The sequence below is a fragment of the Rosa rugosa genome, chromosome 3 (genome assembly GCF_958449725.1).
Source record: "Rosa rugosa chromosome 3, drRosRugo1.1, whole genome shotgun sequence".
NCBI lineage: Eukaryota > Viridiplantae > Streptophyta > Magnoliopsida > Rosales > Rosaceae > Rosa > Rosa rugosa.
In genome coordinates, this window is record NC_084822.1 from 33,268,548 (window position 1) to 33,294,142 (window position 25,595).

At 38.4% G+C, this 25,595-nt stretch overlaps 3 protein-coding genes and 2 long non-coding RNA genes across 6 annotated transcripts; 1 reads left to right on the forward strand and 4 right to left on the reverse strand.

Moving 5' to 3' along the window:
* Nucleotides 1-1,558, reverse strand: LOC133740199 (uncharacterized). Of its 2 annotated transcripts, none has more exons than XM_062168119.1 (4): nucleotides 1,433-1,558; nucleotides 722-789; nucleotides 456-636; nucleotides 1-291 (listed from the first exon to the last, which is right to left on the reverse strand). In XM_062168119.1, exons 1-4 carry the CDS (start codon nucleotides 1,541-1,543, stop codon nucleotides 202-204), a joined length of 450 nt encoding a protein of 149 aa, XP_062024103.1. In that variant the 5' UTR covers nucleotides 1,544-1,558; the 3' UTR covers nucleotides 1-201. The 2 variants fall into 2 exon arrangements, with proteins under 2 accessions (XP_062024103.1, XP_062024104.1); XM_062168120.1 differs by having other exon boundaries at nucleotides 1,446-1,522.
* Nucleotides 1,559-1,914: 356 nt separating this feature from the next.
* LOC133740198 (nucleosome assembly protein 1;2-like) lies at nucleotides 1,915-6,647 on the forward strand. Its single transcript, XM_062168118.1, has 16 exons — nucleotides 1,915-2,060; nucleotides 2,164-2,256; nucleotides 2,403-2,477; nucleotides 2,565-2,755; nucleotides 2,903-3,044; nucleotides 3,114-3,157; nucleotides 3,366-3,416; nucleotides 3,502-3,610; nucleotides 3,742-3,804; nucleotides 4,154-4,246; nucleotides 5,107-5,187; nucleotides 5,299-5,359; nucleotides 5,452-5,513; nucleotides 5,604-5,791; nucleotides 5,900-6,085; nucleotides 6,237-6,647. The coding sequence occupies exons 1-16, from the start codon at nucleotides 1,920-1,922 to the stop codon at nucleotides 6,370-6,372; spliced, it is 1,716 nt and encodes a 571-aa protein (XP_062024102.1). The 5' UTR covers nucleotides 1,915-1,919; the 3' UTR covers nucleotides 6,373-6,647.
* Nucleotides 6,648-9,069: 2,422 nt separating this feature from the next.
* LOC133737595 (DNA topoisomerase 6 subunit A-like) lies at nucleotides 9,070-11,883 on the reverse strand. The gene is made up of 4 exons (XM_062165124.1): nucleotides 11,774-11,883; nucleotides 10,516-10,576; nucleotides 10,316-10,382; nucleotides 9,070-10,118 (listed from the first exon to the last, which is right to left on the reverse strand). The coding sequence occupies exons 1-4, from the start codon at nucleotides 11,881-11,883 to the stop codon at nucleotides 9,070-9,072; spliced, it is 1,287 nt and encodes a 428-aa protein (XP_062021108.1).
* A 256-nt stretch (nucleotides 11,884-12,139) lies between these two features.
* On the reverse strand, nucleotides 12,140-14,188 carry LOC133736062 (uncharacterized). Its single transcript, XR_009859394.1, has 3 exons — nucleotides 14,135-14,188; nucleotides 13,386-13,461; nucleotides 12,140-12,405 (listed from the first exon to the last, which is right to left on the reverse strand). It is a non-coding gene; the product is annotated as an uncharacterized LOC133736062 (long non-coding RNA).
* Nucleotides 14,189-18,403: 4,215 nt separating this feature from the next.
* On the reverse strand, nucleotides 18,404-21,590 carry LOC133735127 (uncharacterized). The gene is made up of 3 exons (XR_009858758.1): nucleotides 21,537-21,590; nucleotides 20,788-20,863; nucleotides 18,404-19,805 (listed from the first exon to the last, which is right to left on the reverse strand). It is a non-coding gene; the product is annotated as an uncharacterized LOC133735127 (long non-coding RNA).
* Nucleotides 21,591-25,595: the final 4,005 nt, after the last annotated feature.

Sequence of the window (25,595 nt, forward strand, 5' to 3'; positions counted from 1 at the left end):
ATAATTTTCTTTGAGTATAAGTAGAATGTGAATAGAAAGTAAGGTTCTACGTCTGAGAAGATTGTGAAGCCAAACGTGCCCCAATCTGCTGCTGAGAACCCTCAGGTGCCTCACAAAGGCTCTGTCGAAGTACAAATGTCAAAAAGTGAGGAAATAGTGAGACCTAGAATTCTATTCATTTCTTCCTCCAACATTTGCATCTTAATTATTGTGTGAGACACTCCCCAAGAGGAAATCCAGAGAATATCCACCATCACCTTGGGTAGAGTGGACTTCCGTTGAGGGTTGTTCCTACGCAGAAGAAAATCAATATGAACAACTTTTAACAACAGATTTCGTGCATAACTGAAACTCCTATTCCTCAACAATCAAGACCAATTAATGTTCCTAATGTGGCTTACAAGATTAGCTTTCAAAATTAACATTGGCATAATAAGTGATCAAACGCATCTCACCTGAGCTTGATATTCTTTTATAAGTGCAGCCCTGAGACTTTTTTTTGTAAGCACACCATCTGACAAATTCTTTGATATACGCTTCCACTTTTCTGAATGCTCTGATGGGTCCTCCAATGCTCTGTGTTCTGCAATAAGCTTTATTCCATTATATATATCTCTAGCTTTAGCCTTGGCAATGCTGCAGATGAACTAATGCGTCAGGATAATAATAATGATAATTCAAGAAGTATTCAGAATAGAGATGACTGGTAGTGTAATTTTACCGTGGTATATCATTCTCCTTCTTCTTCTTCTTATATTCAGCTAGTCCCTCGTGGTCCACCATGATAGACTGAAAAGATGATGAACAGAAAAGATATTTAAGTAATAACCAAAAATCACTTACACGCTTGACAATTCTGAAAATAAGACTAAAATTCCAACACATTTTACGAGAAATGCATCAAAATCTTCCAAATTCGTAAATCAACCCTAATAATACTATAGGCGTTCTCCTCTGTGGGATTCTGTCTCTGCTATTTTATGGGTGTTGGTCTTTCTTCAATGTGTTAGCGAACAGGAAGGCTTGGATTACTCAGTCAGTAGTTCTTTCTTCTCAAAAGAAAACTCTGGGTTTGTGTTGTCTAAGGAATACAACGACCGAGTGATCATCTTCAATTTGGTTTTGGAATAAACAAAAATACAGTTTCACATCTGGTTTCAATGACCGATTTAATTGAAACCACAAGCTGGAATTGACATGAATGATCGATCAATGGCTATTATCAACTACTACATTGACCTTGCTATTAAATATCATTGTCTATTACATGTACAGGGAGTCGGAAAGGGGTTCCTCAAACAAAAAAGGGTTTTGGTAGCCTTTCCTAAATTTTCTTTTATCTGTTCTCAAATAAGATTGACCTAAAAGTTTCAGCAATGGGAAAAACAGAAAATTGAAAAATGAGAGAGAGAGAGAGAGAGAGAGGGCATACATTGGCGCGGTACCTAAATTGCGATTGAGACCTGATGTTTCTCTTCATGGCACACAACATTCTGAATCTAGGGATTATAATTCCATTGACTTGCTCTTGATTCCAAAACATGATCGATGAAAGTGAGCAATTTGGTTATGGTTTTGATCAAACTCACATAAAGCTAAAGGAGGTAAAACGAAAAAAGTAGTTGGAATAAATGGGTCTTTCATCATTGATCTTTCCTATTTTTTTTTTTTTTGGAAACCTTAAATCCACATTCCTTATTGGAAACCCGAAATTGTTTATAGTCGTAGGCCTCTCTCTCGCTCTCTCTGCGTTTCTCTATCTTTTTGACCCCATCTCGTCATCCCCGACGCGTTTTAGGGTTAATTATACGAATTCTTGTCTGTTTGATTCGAAATTAGTGTTCGTAGGGTATCTTTTCTTCTCATCTTCAAGGCCTCTAGGGTTTTAGCTTCATCTACCTGTGTGCTTAAGAATCAAAATGAGCATCGGCGCCATCGAGACCTTCGAAGGTGTGCCCTTTGGCGGCAACCTGAACCAGAAAGGCCCCGCGGAACGAATATATGACCCCATGCCAAAGCCCGTGTTTAGAAACCGTATTGAGAAACTCAGATTGTTGCAGGCATGAGATGATATATCGACTTCATTTGTATTCTTTCAAATTCTTTTTAGTACATGTGAGTGTGAGTGTGACTGTGAATGACTTTTCTTTTCACAATGTGCAGTTCGAGCATGACACACTGGAGAGACAGTATTTCAAGGACAGGGCAGCACTTGAAGCCCAGTTTCAACAATCTTGTCTACCTCTGCACAATCAGGTACTTACTTTGTGTGTATGTTGTTGATTTTCTTGCTATGTGTATGTAGAGAAATTTCAGTATTTGTTCTCAATGTTGGTCCATTAATTAGTGGTTGTACGTAATATAGATACATAAATTTTCAATTGGAATAATCAATTTTGCAGATTTTTGATATCGTGAATACTGTTCCTTATTTTTGGCTCAAAGCTTTGACCAACAACAAAGTGCTACGTGCCAAGGTGATGGTTTTTTTGCATAACCATTCTAATCTTTATATCAATCTCGTTATATGAGAAATTATTGACTTCTCTTCTCCTTTGAATTAGATTACTGAGAACGATGAACGAGCTCTTAAGTTTCTTAGAGACATCAAGTGGTCTAAAACAGATAGCCAAAGGGGGTTTGGTTTCAAGCTTGATTTCTTCTTTGACAGCAATCCTTTTTTTCAAAATCCTGTCTTAACAAAAACTTATGACATGATTGATGAAGATTTACCCATTTTAAGAAAAGCAATAGGGTAAGTTTCATCTCTCCCTTGCCTACATATGTTAAGTAATCTAGTTTCTTAAGTTATAATTATGTTATGAGCAGAAAGGCAACCTCATGGTTGTTTGTATCTAACTATCTACTTAACAATAACTTGGTTGAAACTTGTGCTTTGTAGGACTGAGATAGAATGGTATAGTAGAACACTTTTGACACCAAATCTCAATGAGAAGAGGCTTTACGAGGGCACTAACAATTGGGGAAGTTTCTTCAACTTTTTCAGTCCACCCCAAGTCCCCAAAGTTATAGATGGAAAAACGGTAAGATTCTCTTCTTTACTTTTTGTATTTGACTCTTTGTGGTTTCTTATTTATACTCTTGCTCAACAGGCCAAGGAAATCCAAAACCTTATGGAACAAGATTATGAAATTGGGTGAGCTCATAATTTATCTTTTATACTTTGACAGGTTTCTGAACTTATTAGGAGGATGATTCCGAGTCATACTAGTATGATTGTTCCAGATGATACATGTTCTTTAAATTCCTGATTTCTGTTTTTGTTTGATGTTTGGAACTTTATACTGAGGTATTCCTTGTTTTTTTTTTTTCCTTTCTTATGTTCTTGACATTGTTCTTTATAGGTCAGCCATTCGAGAGGTCATTCCCCATGCTGTGTCATGGTTTGCAAATAAGTACAGAGAACTTTTATTCTCCTCTAATATTTAATAGGCTCATCATCTTCTCTCTCTCTCAATTTTTATTGTATTTATTTTATAGTGGACCAACTTCTGCCACCTCTCTCCTCGGTAGTTCACCTATCAGAATAACCAATCTTGCCTCAGGAGGAATTCTCAACGACCAGGCAGTGCTAGTGAGCGCTTTCAATGTTAGTAACCTAATCACCTATTAAAAAAAAAGACTGACATTTCACTGTTGTTGGCTTATCACCATTAGCTTTCCATTCCCCTATTTGCAGTTTATGTGCTTGATTAGTTGGGGGTTTTGGTATTTGCGCAGGATAAGATGCAGATTTTAGATGGGCAGGACTCCGTGATCCTCAGGGGCCTTGGAAATATCCAGGCATGATTATCACTATCTTGATTGGTCAAATTTTTTATGTTCTTAATGCTTCATTATTTGGAACTCTGTTATTGTTGATTTGTGGTTTATATGTTACTTTAAGTCAGTATCTTGGCTCAAATTTTGGTAGTTCAGACTTTAGTATTTACAACTCTGTTGGTTGGTTGCTAAATAGCTGTTATTTTTATTCAACTCAATATATTTGGTATTATTTCGAACTGTTTAATACTAGATACCGACAGGAATGCCACTAATGCAGTGATTGTTATTGAGTTATAAAAACTATTTGACGAAGTAGTTAAATATTTCAATTTGTTTAATACATGAGACTTGATTTTTGAACTTGCAGAAGAAACTTGATAAACTGGAGGATGAGTTTTTCAAAAAGAGAGGAGCACTTAGAGCCAAGTATGAAGAATTGTATGAAGCTCTCTACAACAAGGTATCATGCATGCTGGTCTATATAATTATACATATGTGTATTAAAAAACCTTCGCTATTTGTCTTTTAGAATTTTAGAGTCTTATGCGGATCAATCAGATGTCACTTTTTTCACCCATTTTGACACTGGTTGATGAGTTTAGGTTGTAGAAACTATCACCCAAACTGGAAATTTAAAACCTACATCGATCTCTCAGCGATTATCCCTGCTTGCCAATTGATCTGTGAGTGCATGTGCATTCATATGCTAGGAGGCTCATGCTTTGTATCTTTATATGGGAATGTGCGTATTTAATTTCTATGGTCATACTCTCCTAAGTTCTTTCAGATCAGTTATTTTTTTGAATCTCTATGCGGGTGTATCAAATTCAGTTGGATGTTCCTGATTCCTTTTTTTTTTTCATCTCTCTTTTTCTTTCTGTTGTTCTTCTATGCCCATTCGGATGTATGATTTATTACAACAAAATATGATTTTGGAGTCATATATAGTGTATACTTGAAGGGCTAACACAACTGAACCATGTCCATTTATGTCACTGTACTCTGTCACATTATTTCTGTATTAAAGTTCACTCAAACTATGTTTTGGGCACGAAACTTTAAAAAAAAGAGTATCTTTGCAAAGTGCAACTATTTTCTTCCGCGGTTGATTATAAACAAATGCCACCAAAAGTTTGTCTCTCTGTGTGTCTGTGTGCGTGTGTGTATTGACTAGAAAATGCCAAACTAGCACCTGGTCTCGGTCTCTTGAGAACTTGTCTTTGACTGCATTCTAGTACTGGTATGCAACTATTGATGATCAGGTTATTTTTCTTTGCCATTCTTCGATTTAAAAAGTGAGTTGTAATTATGGATTCGCAGCGATGCAGTATTGTAAACGGTGATGCTGGACCTGAAGGAGATTCTGATGAAGCTGCCACAAAGCAGGAGCCTGCAACCTGTGTTAGTGTTCTTATTGGCAACATGTGTCTCTGGGTGCATTAGTTCTAAATGATTAGGATTTTTTTTTTTTTACTTCATCATTAAAACTAAATTGCAATTTACATTTCCCAGAAATGCACTTGTGTAAAAGCTGTTACTGAACCAGATTTAGTTGCTTTCATACGCTCTAGAGGTACATGCTGATAATTCTCACAACCTTCGCTTATTAAAAAATACTATTTATTATGATAAATTGTGCTTTATTATTGTTTTTCATATTTGCAGCAAATGGAGTGCCTGGATTCTGGCTCCATGCTTTTTCAAAAAATAACTTGCTAACACGAGAGGTAATTGTTTCTGCAGAATGCTTCTCAACTTTGCTAGTTATACGAATTACTGCATTAGTCAATTGTTTTCTCTCTTATCTTTTCAACCAGATTATTGGGCGTGACACAGAAGCTCTTGCATATCTTAGAGACATCAAGGGGTCCAAGATAGATGGTGACAATAAGGGATTTAAACTCGACTTCTATTTTGAACCTAATAACTTTTTTATGAACCCGGTTTTGACCAAGACATATCATATGGTTGATGAAGGTGTACCCATTCTAGCAAAAGCAATAGGGTAAGCACTAGGTCTATTCTCCTCTTTTACAGTTTTGTTAGAATGAAGACTTGTGCATGGTTGTTTATATGTTCTAGACTATGATTTTGTTGGCCATGTGCTTTGTAGGACGGAAATTGAATGGTATCCAGGTCGTTGCTTGACAAAGACCCCCATTAAGAAGAATAGTAAGAAAGGATCTTTTCCCAAAGGAACTGAATATCGTAAAAGTTTCTTCAACTTTTTCAGTACGCCTCAAGTCCTTGAAGATATTGATGCTGTTAGAAACCAAATGAAAATAGATTATGAAATTGGGTGAGCTCACTACTTATCTCTCACCCCTAACAGATTTCTGAAGTTGTTATTCGCTATGTATTTCAAGTTTTCTGGATTTTAATTTTCTTAGCTTTGTGATGGACGTACTGGTTGACTAATTTCTTCTGTCTTGTTATTTGGCTTTTTGTAGGTCAACAATTCGAGACATGATCATCCCCTATGCTGTTTCTTGGTTTACGGGGGAGGCTTGGAGAAGTAGGGATGAATACAGTGACACTGAGGATGATGATGATGAAGATGACGATGATGATGAAGATGATGAATAGATGAAAAGACAAAAAGAAAAAGAAAAAAGGAAATGCGCACGAAAATAGTTTCTACAGGTTCGAAGTTATGTCATTAGCTAGATATGGAGTCGTCAAACTCTACTATTGACTGATTTCCTTCTTAGGGACATGGAATTTGTGCAATGATTATTTCCTTGAAGCTTGTTTCTTTTAATTTTTTTATGGAGCAATTATTGACGCCTTTTCTATGGAAAGGCAAGATTTTGTCTTTGGAAGACATCTCATAAGACCTTGAAGATGAATACTGGCCAAAGAAGATGCAACCATAAGTATGCAGGAACTTGTGAGATGTCTTCCATTGAAAAAGAAATCTCTGGGGAACAAATGAGCAATGGCCCACCATAAATCCTAAAGGATATGTTGAAGTCGATTCTGCTTTTATGACCTTTTTCAATCAACTTACTGATGAAAATGCTTTTATAGTTTGAACAAAAGAAAGCAAGTTCATATCTTCCTAAGATTGAAGGTTGGATTCAGTGATTTGAAGAAAGAAAAAAAAAAAAAAAACTTTTATTGGGTAGCGTCTGAGGTCATAAAATTGGGGATTGACATGGATAAGTGAAAGTATGTAACTAGGTGCCTAGCTTGATCAAAAGCTGCTTTAAGCACTCGGAATAACACCTATGCTTAAATCAAAATTAACTGGGAAAAGGCAAAAGATGATATTCAATATATCTTAATAAAGTGAAAAATAGAGACAAAATGCAAATATCATATCATAATAAAATCACCTAACAATTTTCTTTGTTCTTAATTATGAACCAAGAGTTTCTCCAGGGACCTCTTCTGTTACAAAATGAAATAAAAAGAGAGAGAGAAAAAAAAACAACAATAGCTAAAATCATCACGAATAAAAGCCTTCTTATTCAATGCTCTGCAAAGCCATCCCGTGCCTCTGCAATTTATGTGGTAAATAGACCTCGGCCAAAAATTTGTAACCATGGACATACAATGCCTCGATTTCAGTTTTCGTGCCAACTTCCAACATAGCTTCCAGCTCGTTCCGCCATTCTACACTGTTCACCAAATATTTTGCTTTTAACAAACACCGGCACTCATTGTAATCTGTTTCAGTCATCTTTACCCTATACTTGTCATCTTGAGGTATTTCGTAAGTTTCCAAGTCTTTTGTCCTTACACCCAACCAGATTATGCCCGGGGTGGTGATCGGAGCATAATTATGCGATAATAATGTTGGTAATTCCCATATTTACTTTGTTAGTTTATCTTATTTTCTGGTTAATTTAGTTATTTTTATGTTTATTAGGTTTGCCAAAGCAAGGAAAGAAATATGAGCAAAAGGAATGAGATATGTGCAAATAATGGAGAAGTGTGGAATCTTGATGAGTCAAGGAAGCATACGGCAACATGAAGAAAAAGATATTCAGCAATTAATTCTCTTGGCTGCTCTTATTGGATAGAAGGATGTCAATGAATCCAAAATCAATCAGAACATTAATAAAGGAGCCTTCCGTGGAAGCCAAGGAATTAGAGTCCCAAAAGGAAAGAAAAAAAAGAGTTACAAACTGAATAAAATCTCTCCTTGGACGTTCAAGAAACCTATCATCACACATACGGAAGAGGAGAGACGCACAAGAGCTGAAAAAGAAGAAGAATTACAACCATCACCGAAAACGATCGATCGCTGCCTGCCGACGATCGATCGCCGATCAGCTTTTTCCTATTTCTTGGTTTTTGTTGTCTTCTTTCTCCATGAACTCAACTGTGTTTTTGATTTCCATTATGTGTAACTAAATTTCCAGTAGCTAGGGGGCAGTTGAAGCCCCTAGACATGATCCACAACATGCTCTGACATTCAATTTGTTTTCCAATTAATAAAGTTGAGGTTTTGTTTACCGATTTCTCATTGATGAGTTCTATGTTTGTATGCTTTGGAGGCCTACTTAGTATGCATGCTAGGGTTCTAATACTTTGATTATTTGATGCCTGGATCAATAGTTGGATTCCTCAAATTGTCTAGAGAAGTAATTGGTGGTTTTCACTATCAAGTAGACAAAACCCTAGGTTTAGCAAGGCTCTAAGTTATTTGCGATGTCTAGTGATTGCTCAAACTCTTTTCAAACTTAATGATCTCTGCATGTTTAATCTAATAAACGTACCTTTAGGTTGCATTGCTTGGGAATAGTCTAGGTGTAGAGCACTTCCTGCCTAGCGTACAAAGTAAGAAAGGGTAATAGGTTGTGTTCAAGCGTACCGAGCCAATCTGAGCGTCTTCAACTAAGTTAATTGGAAGTAAATTGGACAAAGTGTGTTGTGTGTGATTGTTGGAGGTGGATACTTCCTTCCTAGCTAGTTTCATCATCTTGATATCAACCAATCTTAAATCTGTTCAGTTTCGTTTTTCTTTCTGTTCTCTGTTTTCACGTATTTTATTCTCATAGTAAACGAACTCCAAAAATTCCCAAATTTTGTGTGCTGGACGCCTTGTGTGTCTAGTACGTCTCTGTAAATTTTCATATTTTTCTGGGTTGTTTTGGTTAGGATTTTAGATTGTTTTTCGACTGCTGTTCAGTAGGAACTGCAGTCACATTTTTTGTGACTTTCATTGAAGCAATTAATTTAACTTAATCCTCTGCGGGAGACCCTTATTTCCCTATATTACAATTGACATACTTGCAGGAGAATAAGGAAAATCAATAGCTTTTAATTTAGCTATCAGGTGGCCAAACTCTTACTATCATATGACATGTTGTCTGACCCATAACGATAAGTACATAGAATTCTAGCCCCATATGGATTTGAATCAAAAAGAGCATACACGGGTCTCTTGAACGTCGTCTCTGCCATTCTTAGAAAATACCTAGAGCCCACATCTTGCATTCCACTGGCGGTGATCATGATACATTTAAATTTCTTCCAAAATAAATCTTGAGCCAACCGCATAAACACGCTGTGTTTCTCCACTACTATGATGAATGCCAAATCCTCGTCGTCAGTGCTCATACTAGTAAGCAAGTCGGTCCTTGCCGGGATCGGTTGTCCAAACTCGTCACTCGAACAATCAACTTCCTTGCCATTATATATGTACTTCATGTTACCCAAAACGACTCCTTTGTCAGTAGCGAACAAGTGTAGACAGTAACGATGACAACGAAGTATGCAACATAAGTCATCAATAACAGAGCTAATTCTTTGCTGATTTTTGTATAGTGTCGTATTGGTATAATAAATATCTCTTATGTTTGCATGTATGTTTGCGTTGCACAACTTAAATATTTCTAAGAGAACAGAAATAGTCACTGTAAATATATCGTTGGGTTTGTCTGTCAGTTTACGTAAAAAAGTACTGGTAGGCATGAGCTTCATAGATTCACTTTCTTCGTCGAACTCCTGATTTTGTTTGCCTCTTGATGGCACTTCGATTGCATAATTTTCTGAATCTACAAACTTTTTCAACATATCCAAAACCTCCTCCAGTATCTCATTAGTTGATTTGTGTGTGGCCTCGATGCTTGGAAAATCTGCAAGTGGTTGTCCTCTAAAGATGGACAGGCCCTCGATGCCTCGGATGAGTTGGATGATTTCGTTGGCAGGCAAGACTTCTTCTTTCAAGGGATGCGGAGACTTCGCCGTTGTAATTGTTGACTCAACTTCTTGTTTTAGACGTTCGAACTTATGTTTTATGTTGTCGGTTTTATTATCAGCTCTTGTAGCAGCTTTCTCATCCCCCCTTATGTTTAGGTTTTGAAACTTTTCAGTAAAGTCTGTTGGAAATTTAATTAATTTAAATTAGATTAAATTCATTTGAATGAAAATTCAAATTACCAATTTTGATATATATGAAAGAAGTAACTGATCATCTTAGCCAAAGGTTATAACCTTTCAAACTAAACACAACGTGGAAGTTGTAGTGTAGAAAGGTATGACCTTTCAAATAGATGCATCAGACTCCTATATATACAGAACCAATCCCACCACTTTGAATCCAACTTTTGCATCAGAAAATTCATCCAGTATTCAAATAATTTCTGCATTTCATATTAGAGTTAAAAACAGAGAAGGTTCAAACACTACATTGGTTCGCCGTTTCTTGCTGATTAAAGTGCTTTCTCCGCAAGAAGAAAGATCGTTGTATCCTGGGAGGCATTCGCCATTACAAACCTTCAAGCACCAGTGAGGGGCGATTTGTCTTAAGGCTATAGAATCAAATTCTAGCCTCGATCTGTCAAAGGTTTTTCTAAGATTTCATACTTCAGTTTTCTTATATCGTATTTGTTTTGAATTACAGTGATTTCTTATAGATATACTGATTCACAATATAGCAATTTCCTAATTATTTTCTAACAAAGTCATCAGCCATTTTATTTTGTTGGACTCGTGGCTGTAAAACCTTGAGTGAGGTGTGAGGTATTCAAATTATAATAGAGATCGAAGCACCTAGCCTGTTCTTTTATAGTGACGAGTAAGTCGGGGCAGCTATCCTCAGTTCCTCATTGACCTAGGAGAAAAAAGGGCCAGCTTAGCCTTGATCAATTAGGATTTACATTTTGGTTTTCCCGTTTGGAACCAATATGCTCCTTTTCCCTTTTCTCTAACTCTCATTACTTTCCCTTTTCATCCCTCGGTTAAAAGAGATTCTCTTGGTAGCAAATTTCCTTATGAGTTGTTTACAACTCTGCCATTGAGCTAGGTAGGGTGTCAGTAAGGTTATCGATTTTGGTTGTTGGTTTCAAATCAATCAATTTCCCATTTTGTCAATCTGGGAATTGCGAGGATGGTGGAGCTATTGAGGGAATCCGGGGAAGGCTGAGAGACCAGGTCGCAAAGCAATACACAGTCATGGATTTTACAACTGATTTCCGTCGGGCTCCGCCGAATTTTATCGCCGATACTGTGGTAATTTGAATTTTCTTTCTTAGATTTTAGTTTATGCGTTTTGATTGTCTTTCTCTGAATTTATATTCAGTTTCAATTTTTAGTTTCACACTGTCTATGAATTTTAAATCTTTGTTTGCTTTGGATTACAATTGAACAGACTTTCTTGGTATTTGTTTAATTATCCAGAAACGGAACAAAGGGTACTCTGTTCTTGGTGTGACGTTCCTTTTTGAAGTTGGGTTTGGTTGATTTTTCTTTGTTTGATTGGTGAAAGAATTGTGTACAAGATATAGAGTTTTTTGGTTTCAGGAAAAGGCATATATTTAGGTGGATTAAGTATGAGCGTCAGAGGTCATGGTTTTGGCATCAAAGGGGGTTTAATGCTATGAGAGGGTTCATTTTGAAAATTATCTGAGATCATATGAAGTTTGGTTTTGGCGTAATTGTGAAGTATCAGGAATTAAGTACTTCCAATTTTTTTTTTTTCCTAGGAGATATGCTTATTCTCATCTATGAAGCTTTTGGTTTTTGACAGTATTACCTAAATTCAGGTGTTGGAAAGAGTTGCCTGCTTTTACGATTCTCTGATGGCTCCTTCATAACCAGTTTCATTACCACTATGGGGTTTGTATTCTTAGAAACTTTGGACATTTTGTATTCAGAAACTCTTTAGCGTATAAATGTTGATGTATCACATTAAGTCAATTGGATCATGATCTAGGCTTATAGAATATAGAAGTATGGCATTATAAATTGAAGTGTGTTTGTGTTTTCTTTTAATGTATTAGAGTCATTACATAAATTTATCTTATAATGCAAGCAGGCTTTTAATGTATCTGTAGGCTCATATTAGGTTAATGAAAAGTCTAAGGGCTGCAATGAGTGTATTGTCACGTCCCGAATTTTGAATAACAAATTCAAATCCGAAACATGAATTAATACAACTCACATAAATACAACCTGAATTTTTTCTCAAAACAACCACACCTCACATCGCTCGATATTACATAAACCAAATCTCAAATTTGTTTATTACAGCACACTCTCACCAAATTATATTGTAAGGCTCAAATGAGCATAACTCACCTCACAATTACAATTGCTGTAAACTAAAACAAATTCTCTAACCCGCACGATCACCGTCCTGATTCTCCTGACCTGTAGGATTACCCGCTACACAATTTGAATAGTGTACCGGGATTGCAACAACACAAACCCGGTAAGCTTTTGACAGCCCGTATGAGTAAACAAGGAATTGCACGACTTTAAAGAACAAATCAATTTAAGTGATTCTTAGTATAAAACTTGAAGTGCACAACGTCACTTCAAACATCAATCAACTCACATCTCACCATGACCATCCAAACAACTAAACTTTCCCTTTCCAATATATACTCAAGGGTATATGATAGTTATAAAAACCCCTCCACGCAGCATGTCATACTCAAAGACACATAAAAACTTGAGGTTATCCCTCAAACAGTATGATGGCAGACAGACTAGAGCTCTAACTGAATCGTAACCTGTCACCTTGGCCAAGGTTCAATCTTACGATAATACGTGTCATAATCATCGACACACGATGAAGACACCTGCCACTATCATCGACACACGATGAGAACACTTGCCACAATCATCGACACACGATGAAAATACTAGGCACTTTCATCGACACACGATGAGAACACTTGCCACAATCATCGACACACGATGAGAATACTTGGCACCATCATCGACACACGATGAGAACACTTGACACTAACATATAATTTGTCTACACATTTCAACTATCGCACTTTACTCAACTACTCTTTATCACGAACAACTCAATACATCACACAATGTCATAACTTTCAATATATATTTCACGTAAATATATATATATATATATATATATATATACGTAATCACCTACACAAGAGTGACTACTAATACCATCTATAGTTCACATGCAATAAAAACAAGAAATTCATTTTTATACTTAAATTCATTTTCCTTACCTGTGAGTAGTAGCCCTATGAACCGTAGTCGATCAAGTTCATATTATTTCAAAACAAATCTTTATTTTCTTAAAACAATTTTCCACACCTTTATAGTTCAATATAAATCACTAAATTTCGGTTCATGAAGGAACCATGTGCGATTTTACTCACCTCGATATTCCCGCTGCGTCTTCAATTCAACACAATACACACCAAAACCGCTCACCCAAGGAAGACCGTCAATCACCTAATCAAACATGACCTTAACTTAGCCAACAACTCAAAAACATACTCAACCAACAATCCAACGGTCGGATCGAAATTAAATGATGATCCAACGGTCGGATCCTCACGGATCGCCTTTAGGATCACCCTCCAAAAATCATCACGAAGATCCAACGGTCGGATCTTCCTGAATCGTCCTTACTAACATCTTCACAAATTTATACGAAAATCCGACGGACGGATTCTCACGAATCGCCTCCCTAATCACTGTTTTGCATTTATACGAAGATCCAACGGTCGGATCTTCGCCCATGACCACACAAAGCCACTGGAACAGTCATAAGATCATCATATCAAAACTACAAGTCCATCTGACGGTCCTAACTTCACAGATCACAAATCTAACGATCGAAATCGATCGAAACTTAAAAATTCATAACTTAATCATACGATATCCAAAAATTGCATATAATATATCGAAATGATCGTATTGAAATATAGAATCTAAAAATGCACAGAAACTATATTTTTGACCCCCGTAGGTGGCCGGAAAAGGGACGCCGGAGTTAGGGCAGAGCCGCCGCCGACCACCGCCAATGGTGTCGGGGCCGGGCTGCTCCTCTTCCTCTCATCATGCTTAACAACCTTCATAACTATCATGTAAGCTGAAAATGACCGGAAGTGGTTGAAATTACCTAAAACAGTCGAGGTGGCCGGAAAATTTCCAGAATCCGGCGAAATTTGCAGAACCCGGCAAGGCTTGATTTCGACGTCAAAACTTCAATTTCAGGCTTCGATCCCTTCTAGAGAGTTGTTAAGAACATCAAGGAGAACTCACTGGTTCAAGAATCAATCAAAACGATGCACTACAGCTCGAGATATACCGATCGAAAGATTTTCGTTTCGGATTGAAAACTTACCGAGCTCCGACGAACGTGAAACCGGTCACTCTAGGTGCAATCCTCGTAGTATGATGATCAGCAGGTTGAGGGGAGTTCATGGAGCCAAGGATCGGAAGTTTTGGTGGCCGGAGCTAGGAGAAAACCGGCGTTGACCAAAATCGAGCTTAAATCGAAACCGGGCCGCCGCCGCCGCTAGGGGCCGTGCCGCCGTGCAAGGCTGCCACAGACAGGTGCGCAAGGACCATACGAAGCCAATGGAAGAAGTTTGGTGAGGATCGGTGGCCGGAGGAGGAAGAAATAGCCGGAAGAAAATCGAAGGCGATTTCCGGTCGGGGGAGGGGCTGCAGCTCCGAGCTTCCATTTTTGGAAATTCTGAAAATATTTTCGGAAATTTCCGAAAATGGAAGCTTTATACTAATTTGGAAACATTTTCAAAAAATCATAACTAATTCATACGAACTTCGATTTTTGCGTTCCGCATATGCACGCGATCGTGTCGACGAGCTCTACAACTGTTATGAAGGAAGTTTTCCCAAATTTTGAACGTATAAAAAGTCAATTTTCGCGAGCCCCTAAATAACGTTCGTTTTCGAAAATTAATCGTTCGAACTAATTCCACAACTTCTCCGAGCCTCGTACTCGCTCCCACTATCGTGAAATCATTTCTAAAAAATCCACGGAATTTAATTTGGATTTTTCGGGGTATTACAATCTACCCTCCTTAAAGAAATTTCGTCCCGAAATTTAAGTGCAAGTTAATTGCTCTCGATTACGGTTAACCTAACCATCGAATCTCCATCTTTCCCAAAACTGTAGTAATCTACAAAGCCACAGCCCTTTGTATAAAAATACATTCCTATAGCCACTAAATCCTTTCATCACGATGTAAATTCACAAAACAACTGCTCAACATCACTCCACATCAATTACACAAAATCATCACGTGGATCATCACATAGATCATCACTTAGATCTTCACAGAGATTATCTCATAGATCATCACCCTGTACTGGCATACAAGCACAGTAAAGACTCCCACAAAGCGTTTCGCTACTCCATTAGCATCACGGTAAATCTCTATAATAAAACTTAAGCATGCACTATTCTACACAACAATAGAGATGCATCACTCAAAACAAATCATTCTCAAAAGCACTCCAACAAAACATGTCACCCAGTGATGATGACTTGGGCTTGCTCAATCCTTGGGCTAAGCATTAGGGCTGGCCAATTGGGCCGAAGAAACCGAACCATTCACATTTCGAACCGGCCCGAACCAATTTGGGTTTAACATTTGGGCCTACCATTCGGGCCGAACAATTGGGCTTAACATTTGGGCCTACCAATCGGCCGAACAATTGGGCTTACCATTTGGGCCTACCAATCGGCCCACCGACTTCCAGCTCGGCTACGGTATGAAATTGTACATACCGTAGGTATACCGTATATATGTATGCATACCGTACAGACCGTATATACGTATGCATATCGTACAACTGTATATACGTATGCATACCGTACAGACCATATATACGTATGTATACCGTACATACCGTATATACGTCCGTATATCAAGCATATACGAGATCCAAAAATATTTGTAAGAGGTAAGGTTCGAACTCCCGACCTCGAACACGAAGGTTTTGCTCCCAACCACTGAAGCAAGAGCTGCTTTCATTAATATAAACCCACGAGTTATATTTATTATGTCAAAAGCAACATAAAAATAAATACAATGGGATGCAAGGTTTCGAACCCTTGACCTGCTGCTCACAAAACTTGCCCCTAACCACTGGGGCACAAGCTGTGCTTAATATAATGTGTACAAATTTTATACTTATTATGTCATAAACGAACATAATAAAAATAAACGAGGCAAGGTTCGAACCTCAGACCTCTTGTACACGAACTTTACACTCAACCACTCCAGCACGGCTGCTCACGTTATTATCCATACCAATCCTTTTATTTAAACCAACTGTTTCAACAATTCGGTCCAAAACATCCAAGACTGTTGCAGAAACCCAGCCCAACGTATCCAAAACTGTTACAGAAATCCGGCCCAACTCATCCAAAACTGTTTCAGAAACTCGGCCCATCATGTCCAAAACTGTTTCTGAAACTCGGCCCATCAGGCCTCCACCCACAGCTACAGTGATGCCTTGATCCGAGACAGGCCCAAGTACGGCCCACTTGTGTCACGGCTTATCCCTTCCGTGATTTACGGCAGTCAAATCTGCTTTCGGCTACAGCTGTCTGCCACAGCGCCTCGAGATTCCCTCGGTCCCCTTACACGCTCTCCACGCGCCAACAACTTTTCCGGGTTTCAGGGCGACTTTAATCCAACGCGTAGAATGAATCACAGGAATCGTCCATCCAACGGTGGAGATCTGCTCACCTCGCTCTATAAATAGGTGCATTCTGAGGGCGCAACTGTTCACAATAAAAGAAACGAAAATCTCTCCTGAGTTCCAGCCCCTCTCTCCCAACTCTTCAGCTTTCCTCTTCTTTCAAAACTCAAAACATTTCTTCTTCGATTCAATCCTTCTCTTCTGATCTTCTCTCCCATCTAGTTGATTCAATCCCATCTTTCCTCTGAACTTTCAAATCTCCAACCCACCATCATCATCCTTAATCCCTTTAACAACAACTCCTTCAAACACTCGACAACTTTACTCTTCGATCTTCACATCCCCTCAACCCATCACCATGGAACCACGAACTCTGCAACTGATGGAGCTACAAACCCAGCAACAAATCGAGGATGGAGGAAACAACCAAGCAGCCGGGAGTAGTGCCAACACAGGTTTCTGGCGAAGCCGTGCCAGGTGGGTTCCTACTCCAGATCAAATAAGGATCCTCAAGGATCTTTACTACGACAAGGGAGTTAAGTGCCCAACTACAGAGCACATTCACGAGATCTGTCTCCAGCTGAACCAGTATGGACATGTTGAGGGCAAGAACATTTATTTTTGGTTCCAGAATGTCAGGGCTCGAGAGAAGCAGATGAAGAGGTGCAATCAGGCTGCTCAAGTGCCCATGGGAACTAGTTCTCCTGGTACTGGTGGATCCATTGATCTCAATTTTGGGTCCACTGGTTCTACTGGTGCTGGTGGATCCATCGACATCAATTTTGGGCCAGCTGGTGGATCCATTGACATCAATTTTGGGTCCACTAGTTCTACTGGTGCTGGTGGATCCATTGATCTCAATTTTGGTTCCACTGCTTCTACTGGTAATGAAGGATTTATTTACTTAAATTTTGTTTCATAATCTTCCTCACCCTTCAATACTAATACCAGTACAACTCTTTTGGCACAACAGGAGGACAATCTTCCATGGAACAACGAGGAGGAGTTCGCCAGGAGTTTGAAACTCTTCTTCTGTTCCCCGTGCACGGCGAGGACGTCTATGGTAACCCGAAGACTACTTCTGAGGAAGGTAGCGCATATGATTACTATTTCGGTGGCTCAGGCGGTTACAACCGTGGATCTCCAGTTTCTCTTGAGCTCAGCCTCAACCCATCCGGAGCTACTGATTAGGCTTAGTATAGCGTAGTTCCAATTTCCTTTTTGTAATATTAAATCAATAAGATGGTGTGCATGTTTTCTTTTCTTTTTGTTTAACCAACAACAACACCAAGGATCGAACCTTGGTCACCCAATACTATTTTCAAAACCATAAACAACTCTACTGCACACATCTTTCATAATGATGCAATAAAAACAATCACTCAAAAAAGAATCCAACAATCAATTAAGTCGCATCGAGGTCTAGCTAGTATCCTCTGAGTCAAACCAAACACAAACAATTTCATCGATAGGATTAGGGATTTATAAAGCTAAACACATCCTGAGTTAGCTAGGAAAAACCCACGTCTTTAGAGTTACTCTTACAACTCTTATAGAATCTCGATAATTCCATCTATCAATTGCTTCAACAAAAACTCACCACAATTCAATCCCTAACATTTAGCGATTTAGAAATCGAATCAAACTCCATATCACATAGTAATTCACTTGAACCACTATGGATACCTAACAAAGTCACTAAAATCAATATCCGAAATTGCGTTTAACTATATCACCTAAAATCAATCACCAAAGGCACACACTCTCACCCAACATCATTCACAAGAACTGATTCTAACTCTCCCAATTAATTACACCAAAATCAACTCCATTGCAAAACTTTAAGTGTCCCGCCTACTTAAACTTAAAACACACAACAACTTCAAATTCACTGCAGTCCATCTCCATACTATGATCCAAAACTTAAGAAAACTAGTTCACCACACAAAGGCCACAAAATTCAATTTCATTCACTTGAACAAAACTATATTCACAAGTCACGGTCAGGTCATCAACCCATGGTGTTCAAATGAATAAATTTCAAATCCAGTTTTCCTTGTGAATCGTAACGTATCGTTCCAAATGATGCAAGCAACATCAACCACGTATATAAGACACATCTCGCGAACTCAATTCAAATTCCGAATCACCAAAACTACTACTAATTCCAATTCTACCAACAATCCTGATTCTGAAGGAATTATAGTACTCAACGACAACCCAAAACAATGGTCTCTCATCTCTAACCCTCGAGCACAAAATAAAATTCTTGTCTCGCACCTTAAACCCTGCTTAACAACTTACAAGCACAAGGAAGAAGTAACCACAATAATTTCTTCCCTAACCTCAACCCTACTAACAAACTCCACAAGGACATCTCATTACAAAACAAGATATTTAATCCTTGATACGTACATCCCATCCAAACATCTGTACGTCCAACTTAAGAAGACAAAATTTATAACAATTCATACTCGTATCCACACTAGGTACGTGCATAGGTCAACATCATGCCTTCAACCAAACACTTCAACATCCAAAAGGACCTCACTTCCATAAAACAAATCTCACCGACTCATCAGAGTTAAATCTAGAGGTCTCTATTCCTCGAAGATTACAACCTGCGGAAACTAAACTTATTCTAATACGAACTTAGAAGACAACTCTACCGTCCTACAGACATACACGCTGTCTAGACCCCATACTAAGACATACCCAATGATTATACCAGTACCGAAGAGTATATGATGGGGATCCGCTGCAGACGGGCCATCACTCGGGGAGTACTGATTATCACCAAATATGTACCTTACGCTCTGATACCAAACTGTCACGCCCCGAATTTTGAATAACAAATTCAAATCCGAAACATGAATTAATACAACTCACATAAATACAACCTGAATTTTTTCTCAAAACAACCACACCTCACATCGCTCGATATTACATAAACCAAATCTCAAATTTGTTTATTACAGCACACTCTCACCAAATTATAATGTAAGGCTCAAATGAGCATAACTCACCTCACAATTACAATTGCTGTAAACTAAAACAAATTCTCTAACCCGCACGATCACCGTCCTGATTCTCCTGACCTGTAGGATTACCCGCTACACAATTTGAATAGTGTACCGGGATTGCAACAACACAAACCCGGTAAGCTTTTGACAGCCCGTATGAGTAAACAAGGAATTGCACGACTTTAAAGAACAAATCAATTTAAGTGATTCTTAGTATAAAAATTGAAGTGCACAACGTCACTTCAAACATCAATCAACTCACATCTCACCATGACCATCCAAACAACTAAACTTTCCCTTTCCAATATATACTCAAGGGTATATGATAGTTATAAAAACCCCTCCACGCAGCATGTCATACTCAAAGACACATAAAAACTTGAGGTTATCCCTCAAACAGTATGATGGCAGACAGACTAGAGCTCTAACTGAATCGTAACCTGTCACCTTGGCCAAGGTTCAATCTTACGATAATACGTGTCATAATCATCGACACACGATGAAGACACCTGCCACTATCATCGACACACGATGAGAACACTTGCCACAATCATCGACACACGATGAAAATACTAGGCACTTTCATCGACACACGATGAGAACACTTGCCACAATCATCGACACACGATGAGAATACTTGGCACCATCATCGACACACGATGAGAACACTTGACACTAACATATAATTTGTCTACACATTTCAACTATCGCACTTTACTCAACTACTCTTTATCACGAACAACTCAATACATCACACAATGTCATAACTTTCAATATATATTTCACGTAAATATATATATATATATATATATATATATATACGTAATCACCTACACAAGAGTGACTACTAATACCATCTATAGTTCACATGCAATAAAAACAAGAAATTCATTTTTATACTTAAATTCATTTTCCTTACCTGTGAGTAGTAGCCCTATGAACCGTAGTCGATCAAGTTCATATTATTTCAAAACAAATCTTTATTTTCTTAAAACAATTTTCCACACCTTTATAGTTCAATATAAATCACTAAATTTCGGTTCATGAAGGAACCATGTGCGATTTTACTCACCTCGATATTCCCGCTGCGTCTTCAATTCAACACAATACACACCAAAACCGCTCACCCAAGGAAGACCGTCAATCACCTAATCAAACATGACCTTAACTTAGCCAACAACTCAAAAACATACTCAACCAACAATCCAACGGTCGGATCGAAATTAAATGATGATCCAACGGTCGGATCCTCACGGATCGCCTTTAGGATCACCCTCCAAAAATCATCACGAAGATCCAACGGTCGGATCTTCCTGAATCGTCCTTACTAACATCTTCACAAATTTATACGAAAATCCGACGGACGGATTCTCACGAATCGCCTCCCTAATCACTGTTTTGCATTTATACGAAGATCCAACGGTCGGATCTTCGCCCATGACCACACAAAGCCACTGGAACAGTCATAAGATCATCATATCAAAACTACAAGTCCATCTGACGGTCCTAACTTCACAGATCACAAATCTAACGATCGAAATCGATCGAAACTTAAAAATTCATAACTTAATCATACGATATCCAAAAATTGCATATAATATATCGAAATGATCGTATTGAAATATAGAATCTAAAAATGCACAGAAACTATATTTTTGACCCCCGTAGGTGGCCGGAAAAGGGACGCCGGAGTTAGGGCAGAGCCGCCGCCGACCACCGCCAATGGTGTCGGGGCCGGGCTGCTCCTCTTCCTCTCATCATGCTTAACAACCTTCATAACTATCATGTAAGCTGAAAATGACCGGAAGTGGTTGAAATTACCTAAAACAGTCGAGGTGGCCGGAAAATTTCCAGAATCCGGCGAAATTTGCAGAACCCGGCAAGGCTTGATTTCGACGTCAAAACTTCAATTTCAGGCTTCGATCCCTTCTAGAGAGTTGTTAAGAACATCAAGGAGAACTCACTGGTTCAAGAATCAATCAAAACGATGCACTACAGCTCGAGATATACCGATCGAAAGATTTTCGTTTCGGATTGAAAACTTACCGAGCTCCGACGAACGTGAAACCGGTCACTCTAGGTGCAATCCTCGTAGTATGATGATCAGCAGGTTGAGGGGAGTTCATGGAGCCAAGGATCGGAAGTTTTGGTGGCCGGAGCTAGGAGAAAACCGGCGTTGACCAAAATCGAGCTTAAATCGAAACCGGGCCGCCGCCGCCGCTAGGGGCCGTGCCGCCGTGCAAGGCTGCCACAGACAGGTGCGCAAGGACCATACGAAGCCAATGGAAGAAGTTTGGTGAGGATCGGTGGCCGGAGGAGGAAGAAATAGCCGGAAGAAAATCGAAGGCGATTTCCGGTCGGGGGAGGGGCTGCAGCTCCGAGCTTCCATTTTTGGAAATTCTGAAAATATTTTCGGAAATTTCCGAAAATGGAAGCTTTATACTAATTTGGAAACATTTTCAAAAAATCATAACTAATTCATACGAACTTCGATTTTTGCGTTCCGCATATGCACGCGATCGTGTCGACGAGCTCTACAACTTTCATGAAGGAAGTTTTCCCAAATTTTGAACGTATAAAAAGTCAATTTTCGCGAGCCCCTAAATAACGTTCGTTTTCGAAAATTAATCGTTCGAACTAATTCCACAACTTCTCCGAGCCTCGTACTCGCTCCCACTATCGTGCAATCATTTCTAAAAAATCCACGGAATTTAATTTGGATTTTTCGGGGTATTACATGTATATTATAATGCAAGCAGTCAAAATTCAAGAAGCTAGGTATTTAATAATAATCCTCTAAAGGTTAGGCATGCATTTTGATAATAAGATGCAGGTGTCAATTTCTAAATTTCTTTGCTTTTTTGACCCTTTTTGAATTGAACCTCTATGAGAACAAATTTGATGTTGTCACAGAAGATTTTATAGTTTGAGTTGACTGAGGGACTTTTCCATTGGTTCTGTGGCACTTGCAAATGGTTCATCTGCAGGGTTGAATTTTGATACCTGTTAAACAAAGAAAGTTAATTCAGGTATTCAACCTATTCAGTTACTGAATCATTAAGGCACAAATATGTTTTCCCAATTCAGGAAAAAGAAGCCCATTTTATGTTGGTGACATATTAATTCCTTACAATTGATGGTGCAGTGAAAACTTTGAATTCAATCTTTGAGCAGTGGGGTATTGAGGCCAATGTGAAGCAATGGAGACCCATGTTGTGGAGCTGCCATTGACGCCACCGCATTCGACAATGGTGATTACATGCAACCCCTTCATCAAATGTGATTGTTCTGATAATGTCACTTGCCGTAATTTAGTCTCTTACCGTCAATGTTTTTACTTCAATGATCATTAGTCTGAAGAACCATACTTTACCTTCGATATCACACCCATGCAATGATCATGATTTGCATTTGCAGGAAAGTTTATGCCTTGGATATTGTTGGTGTACTTCTAGAAGAACTATGAAAATTGAGCTACCTAGGCTGCATTCCACTTATAAGCAACGGAAGAGTTGGTGTTTGGTAAATTGCCCCCAAGCCTGCTTTTTCCAGAAGCAAGGGCTTTTTCTTTGGAAAAGCAGAAGCCACTGCAGGCCTCCTTTTAGAAGCAGAAGCAGGGAGGCGCCACTTTAGTTAAATGAATGTTTCAAAATACTGACTCCTACCCTCCCTTCGTTAGAGGAATTACACACAGCCCTCTTCTCTTCTTCACGCTCTCTCTTTCTCTCTCTCTCTCTCTCTGGATCATTCGCATCACAAACGCCCAAGATGAACACCGATTGTGTCTGCTTCAACACCACTCGCCCGTCTCCTGCAGAAAAAAAAAAGGTACGGCCTTCATTCTCTGAGTTCTCTCCCTGATCAGCATATGGTTTTGTTTACTTTCGATGCCGTGTATGGTGGGGAGGTGAGCAATTTGGGTTCTTTTGTGGATTGTTTGGTTGATATTATGACTCTGTGTTTGTTGCTTGTGATGGATTGATTGTAGTCGAATTTGTGTTTTGATTGTTGTGGACAAGAAATTGGGTGGGTTTTCGGTTTCAATGTCAGCATTTAGGACCTGATTGTGGTGGTGAAGCATGTGAGATATGTATCTTCAATTTTGATTTCATTTCATATACTGAGCTTTCTGTTAGTGATAATTTGTGAGCCAACACCTCTATAATTTTAGTATCTTTCGACACCACAAGTAGCTAGGGAGCTCACAGGTTCATAACAGATGAGTCGGAATATTCTGGTGATTAATATAGGAATTGAGTGTTTGTTCTCTGGCATTTTTCATTTTTTGTGCTACGCTTTGTTATGTGATGGACTGATGGTACAATTGTTGAGCTGGAAAGTTAATTTTGTTTTCTCAGAACATTGAATCAATGTGTTGATTGAAGGATAATGTGGCTATTAATGTAGAAATATTTAGTTGCATTAGGTATAGTCACTTGGATGTATCAGACTGTATGTCACTTGTTTGGGATGAATGTAGATGCTGCAATTTAGCTTTTCTCGGAATGCAGCAGACTAATTAGCTTTTGGAATTACTTTCTCCCTACAATGACTTTGCTGATGATTGTTCGTTTTGATTGTGTGCGTGTGGGTGGCCACATGAGAATAAAGAGTGACAAAGTACAAGAGAGAGGAGGTGGATCTGTATGATTCTTAAACTTGCCTGTTCAGAACACTTATCTTGATACATCATTGTCTTTGTTCAAATTTTAACTGGAACATAACCTCAGATATTAGTGTTTCATGGATCTCATAAAGCACATTGATTATATGATATTATTTTAGGGACAGACATGGTTTTCAGTGTTTCATTGTTCATACTGAAGTGATTAAAATGTTCTATCTGCTAATACTCAATTTGTATGCATTCAAATAAAGAATAAGTTCATGTTTCACAATGGATTGAGAATAGATGAAAACAGAAAATTTTATTAGAAGCAAAATGCATTCAAATGTATTCATGCTACTTTGATAGAGATTTCTGTATTCGGTTCTAGTCCTGTTTTTGAAAAGATAGGGAGAACAAATTGAAACAATTGAACAACAAATAGAACTAGATATGGATCAGATGCCTTTTTTTTCAAATTTCAGTTGTAGATTATTCATACCTTGGGTATTTGCTTCTACTTGTATCAGTTATCTTTATGTCTCTGTAAAATTTACCCTTACTATTGTGCTTGAATAGAACATGTTAGAAGTTGACTGCCATTGTGTTACACCTGAGGTTGTTTTGAAAGCATCTGGTCATGTGGATAAATTCACCGATCTTTTTTTTTTTTTAAACGAAATTCACCGATCTTATGTTTAAGGATGAGGCATCTGGGACTTGCTATAGAGCTGATCACTTGCTCAAGGATTACTGTAAATATAAGCTTGAAATTATATAACTATTATCTACTAGAATATTTGTTTTTTTCTTTGTACTAAATTATAGCGTTGTCCAGTCATTGTCTTCTAAAGCATTGAGAATTATTCATTTGGGAGACTGGTGTAGATGGTGATGATTTGTAGGATTTTCATGTGGAACTAGTGTAAACTAGCTATGGGGACGGAGTTGTTGCAGAGGTGCTGATTGATGATGGCAGGTGACACAGGGTTCGCATTGCTCGCAAGAGGAATGATGATGAAGATGCGTAGGAATTAGAGCTATACTCCCTTGTGACTTGAATTATATATATTAAGCTTTTTGGCAAAACCTTCAGAGTGTTATGAGAACAAAGACAAATTACTCTTGAAAACTACTCCCTTGTGACTGGAATTTATTAAGCTTTTTGTTGTTTCAATAGTTTACCAAGCATTCATTTTTTTTTTTTTGACTTTGTCAAGGAGAACCCAAAGGCTTCCTAGGCCCAAGATAAACCCCTTCGGCGCATGTGAAAT

What these genes read in the sequence shown, in the direction of transcription:
- LOC133740198 (XM_062168118.1), top strand. Translation starts at nt 1,920, where the DNA reads ATGAGCATCGGCGCCATCGAGACCTTCGAAGGTGTGCCCTTTGGCGGC. An exon ending in AAGTTATAGATGGAAAAACG is followed by an intron (nt 3,045 to 3,113) that starts GTAAGATTCTCT and finishes CTTGCTCAACAG; the next exon opens with GCCAAGGAAATCCAAAACCT. An exon ending in ATTCTAGCAAAAGCAATAGG is followed by an intron (nt 5,792 to 5,899) that starts GTAAGCACTAGG and finishes TGTGCTTTGTAG; the next exon opens with GACGGAAATTGAATGGTATC.
- LOC133740199 (XM_062168119.1), bottom strand. Translation starts at nt 1,543, where the DNA reads ATGTTTTGGAATCAAGAGCAAGTCAATGGAATTATAATCCCTAGATTC. An exon ending in AATTTAGGTACCGCGCCAAT is followed by an intron (nt 790 to 1,432) that starts GTATGCCCTCTC and finishes TCATCTTTTCAG; the next exon opens with TCTATCATGGTGGACCACGA. An exon ending in AAGGAGAATGATATACCACG is followed by an intron (nt 637 to 721) that starts GTAAAATTACAC and finishes GTTCATCTGCAG; the next exon opens with CATTGCCAAGGCTAAAGCTA.
- LOC133737595 (XM_062165124.1), bottom strand. Translation starts at nt 11,883, where the DNA reads ATGTCCAAAGTTTCTAAGAATACAAACCCCATAGTGGTAATGAAACTG. An exon ending in TTTCCAACACCTGAATTTAG is followed by an intron (nt 10,577 to 11,773) that starts GTAATACTGTCA and finishes AACCTTTGACAG; the next exon opens with ATCGAGGCTAGAATTTGATT. An exon ending in AAAGTGGTGGGATTGGTTCT is followed by an intron (nt 10,119 to 10,315) that starts GTATATATAGGA and finishes AATTTCCAACAG; the next exon opens with ACTTTACTGAAAAGTTTCAA.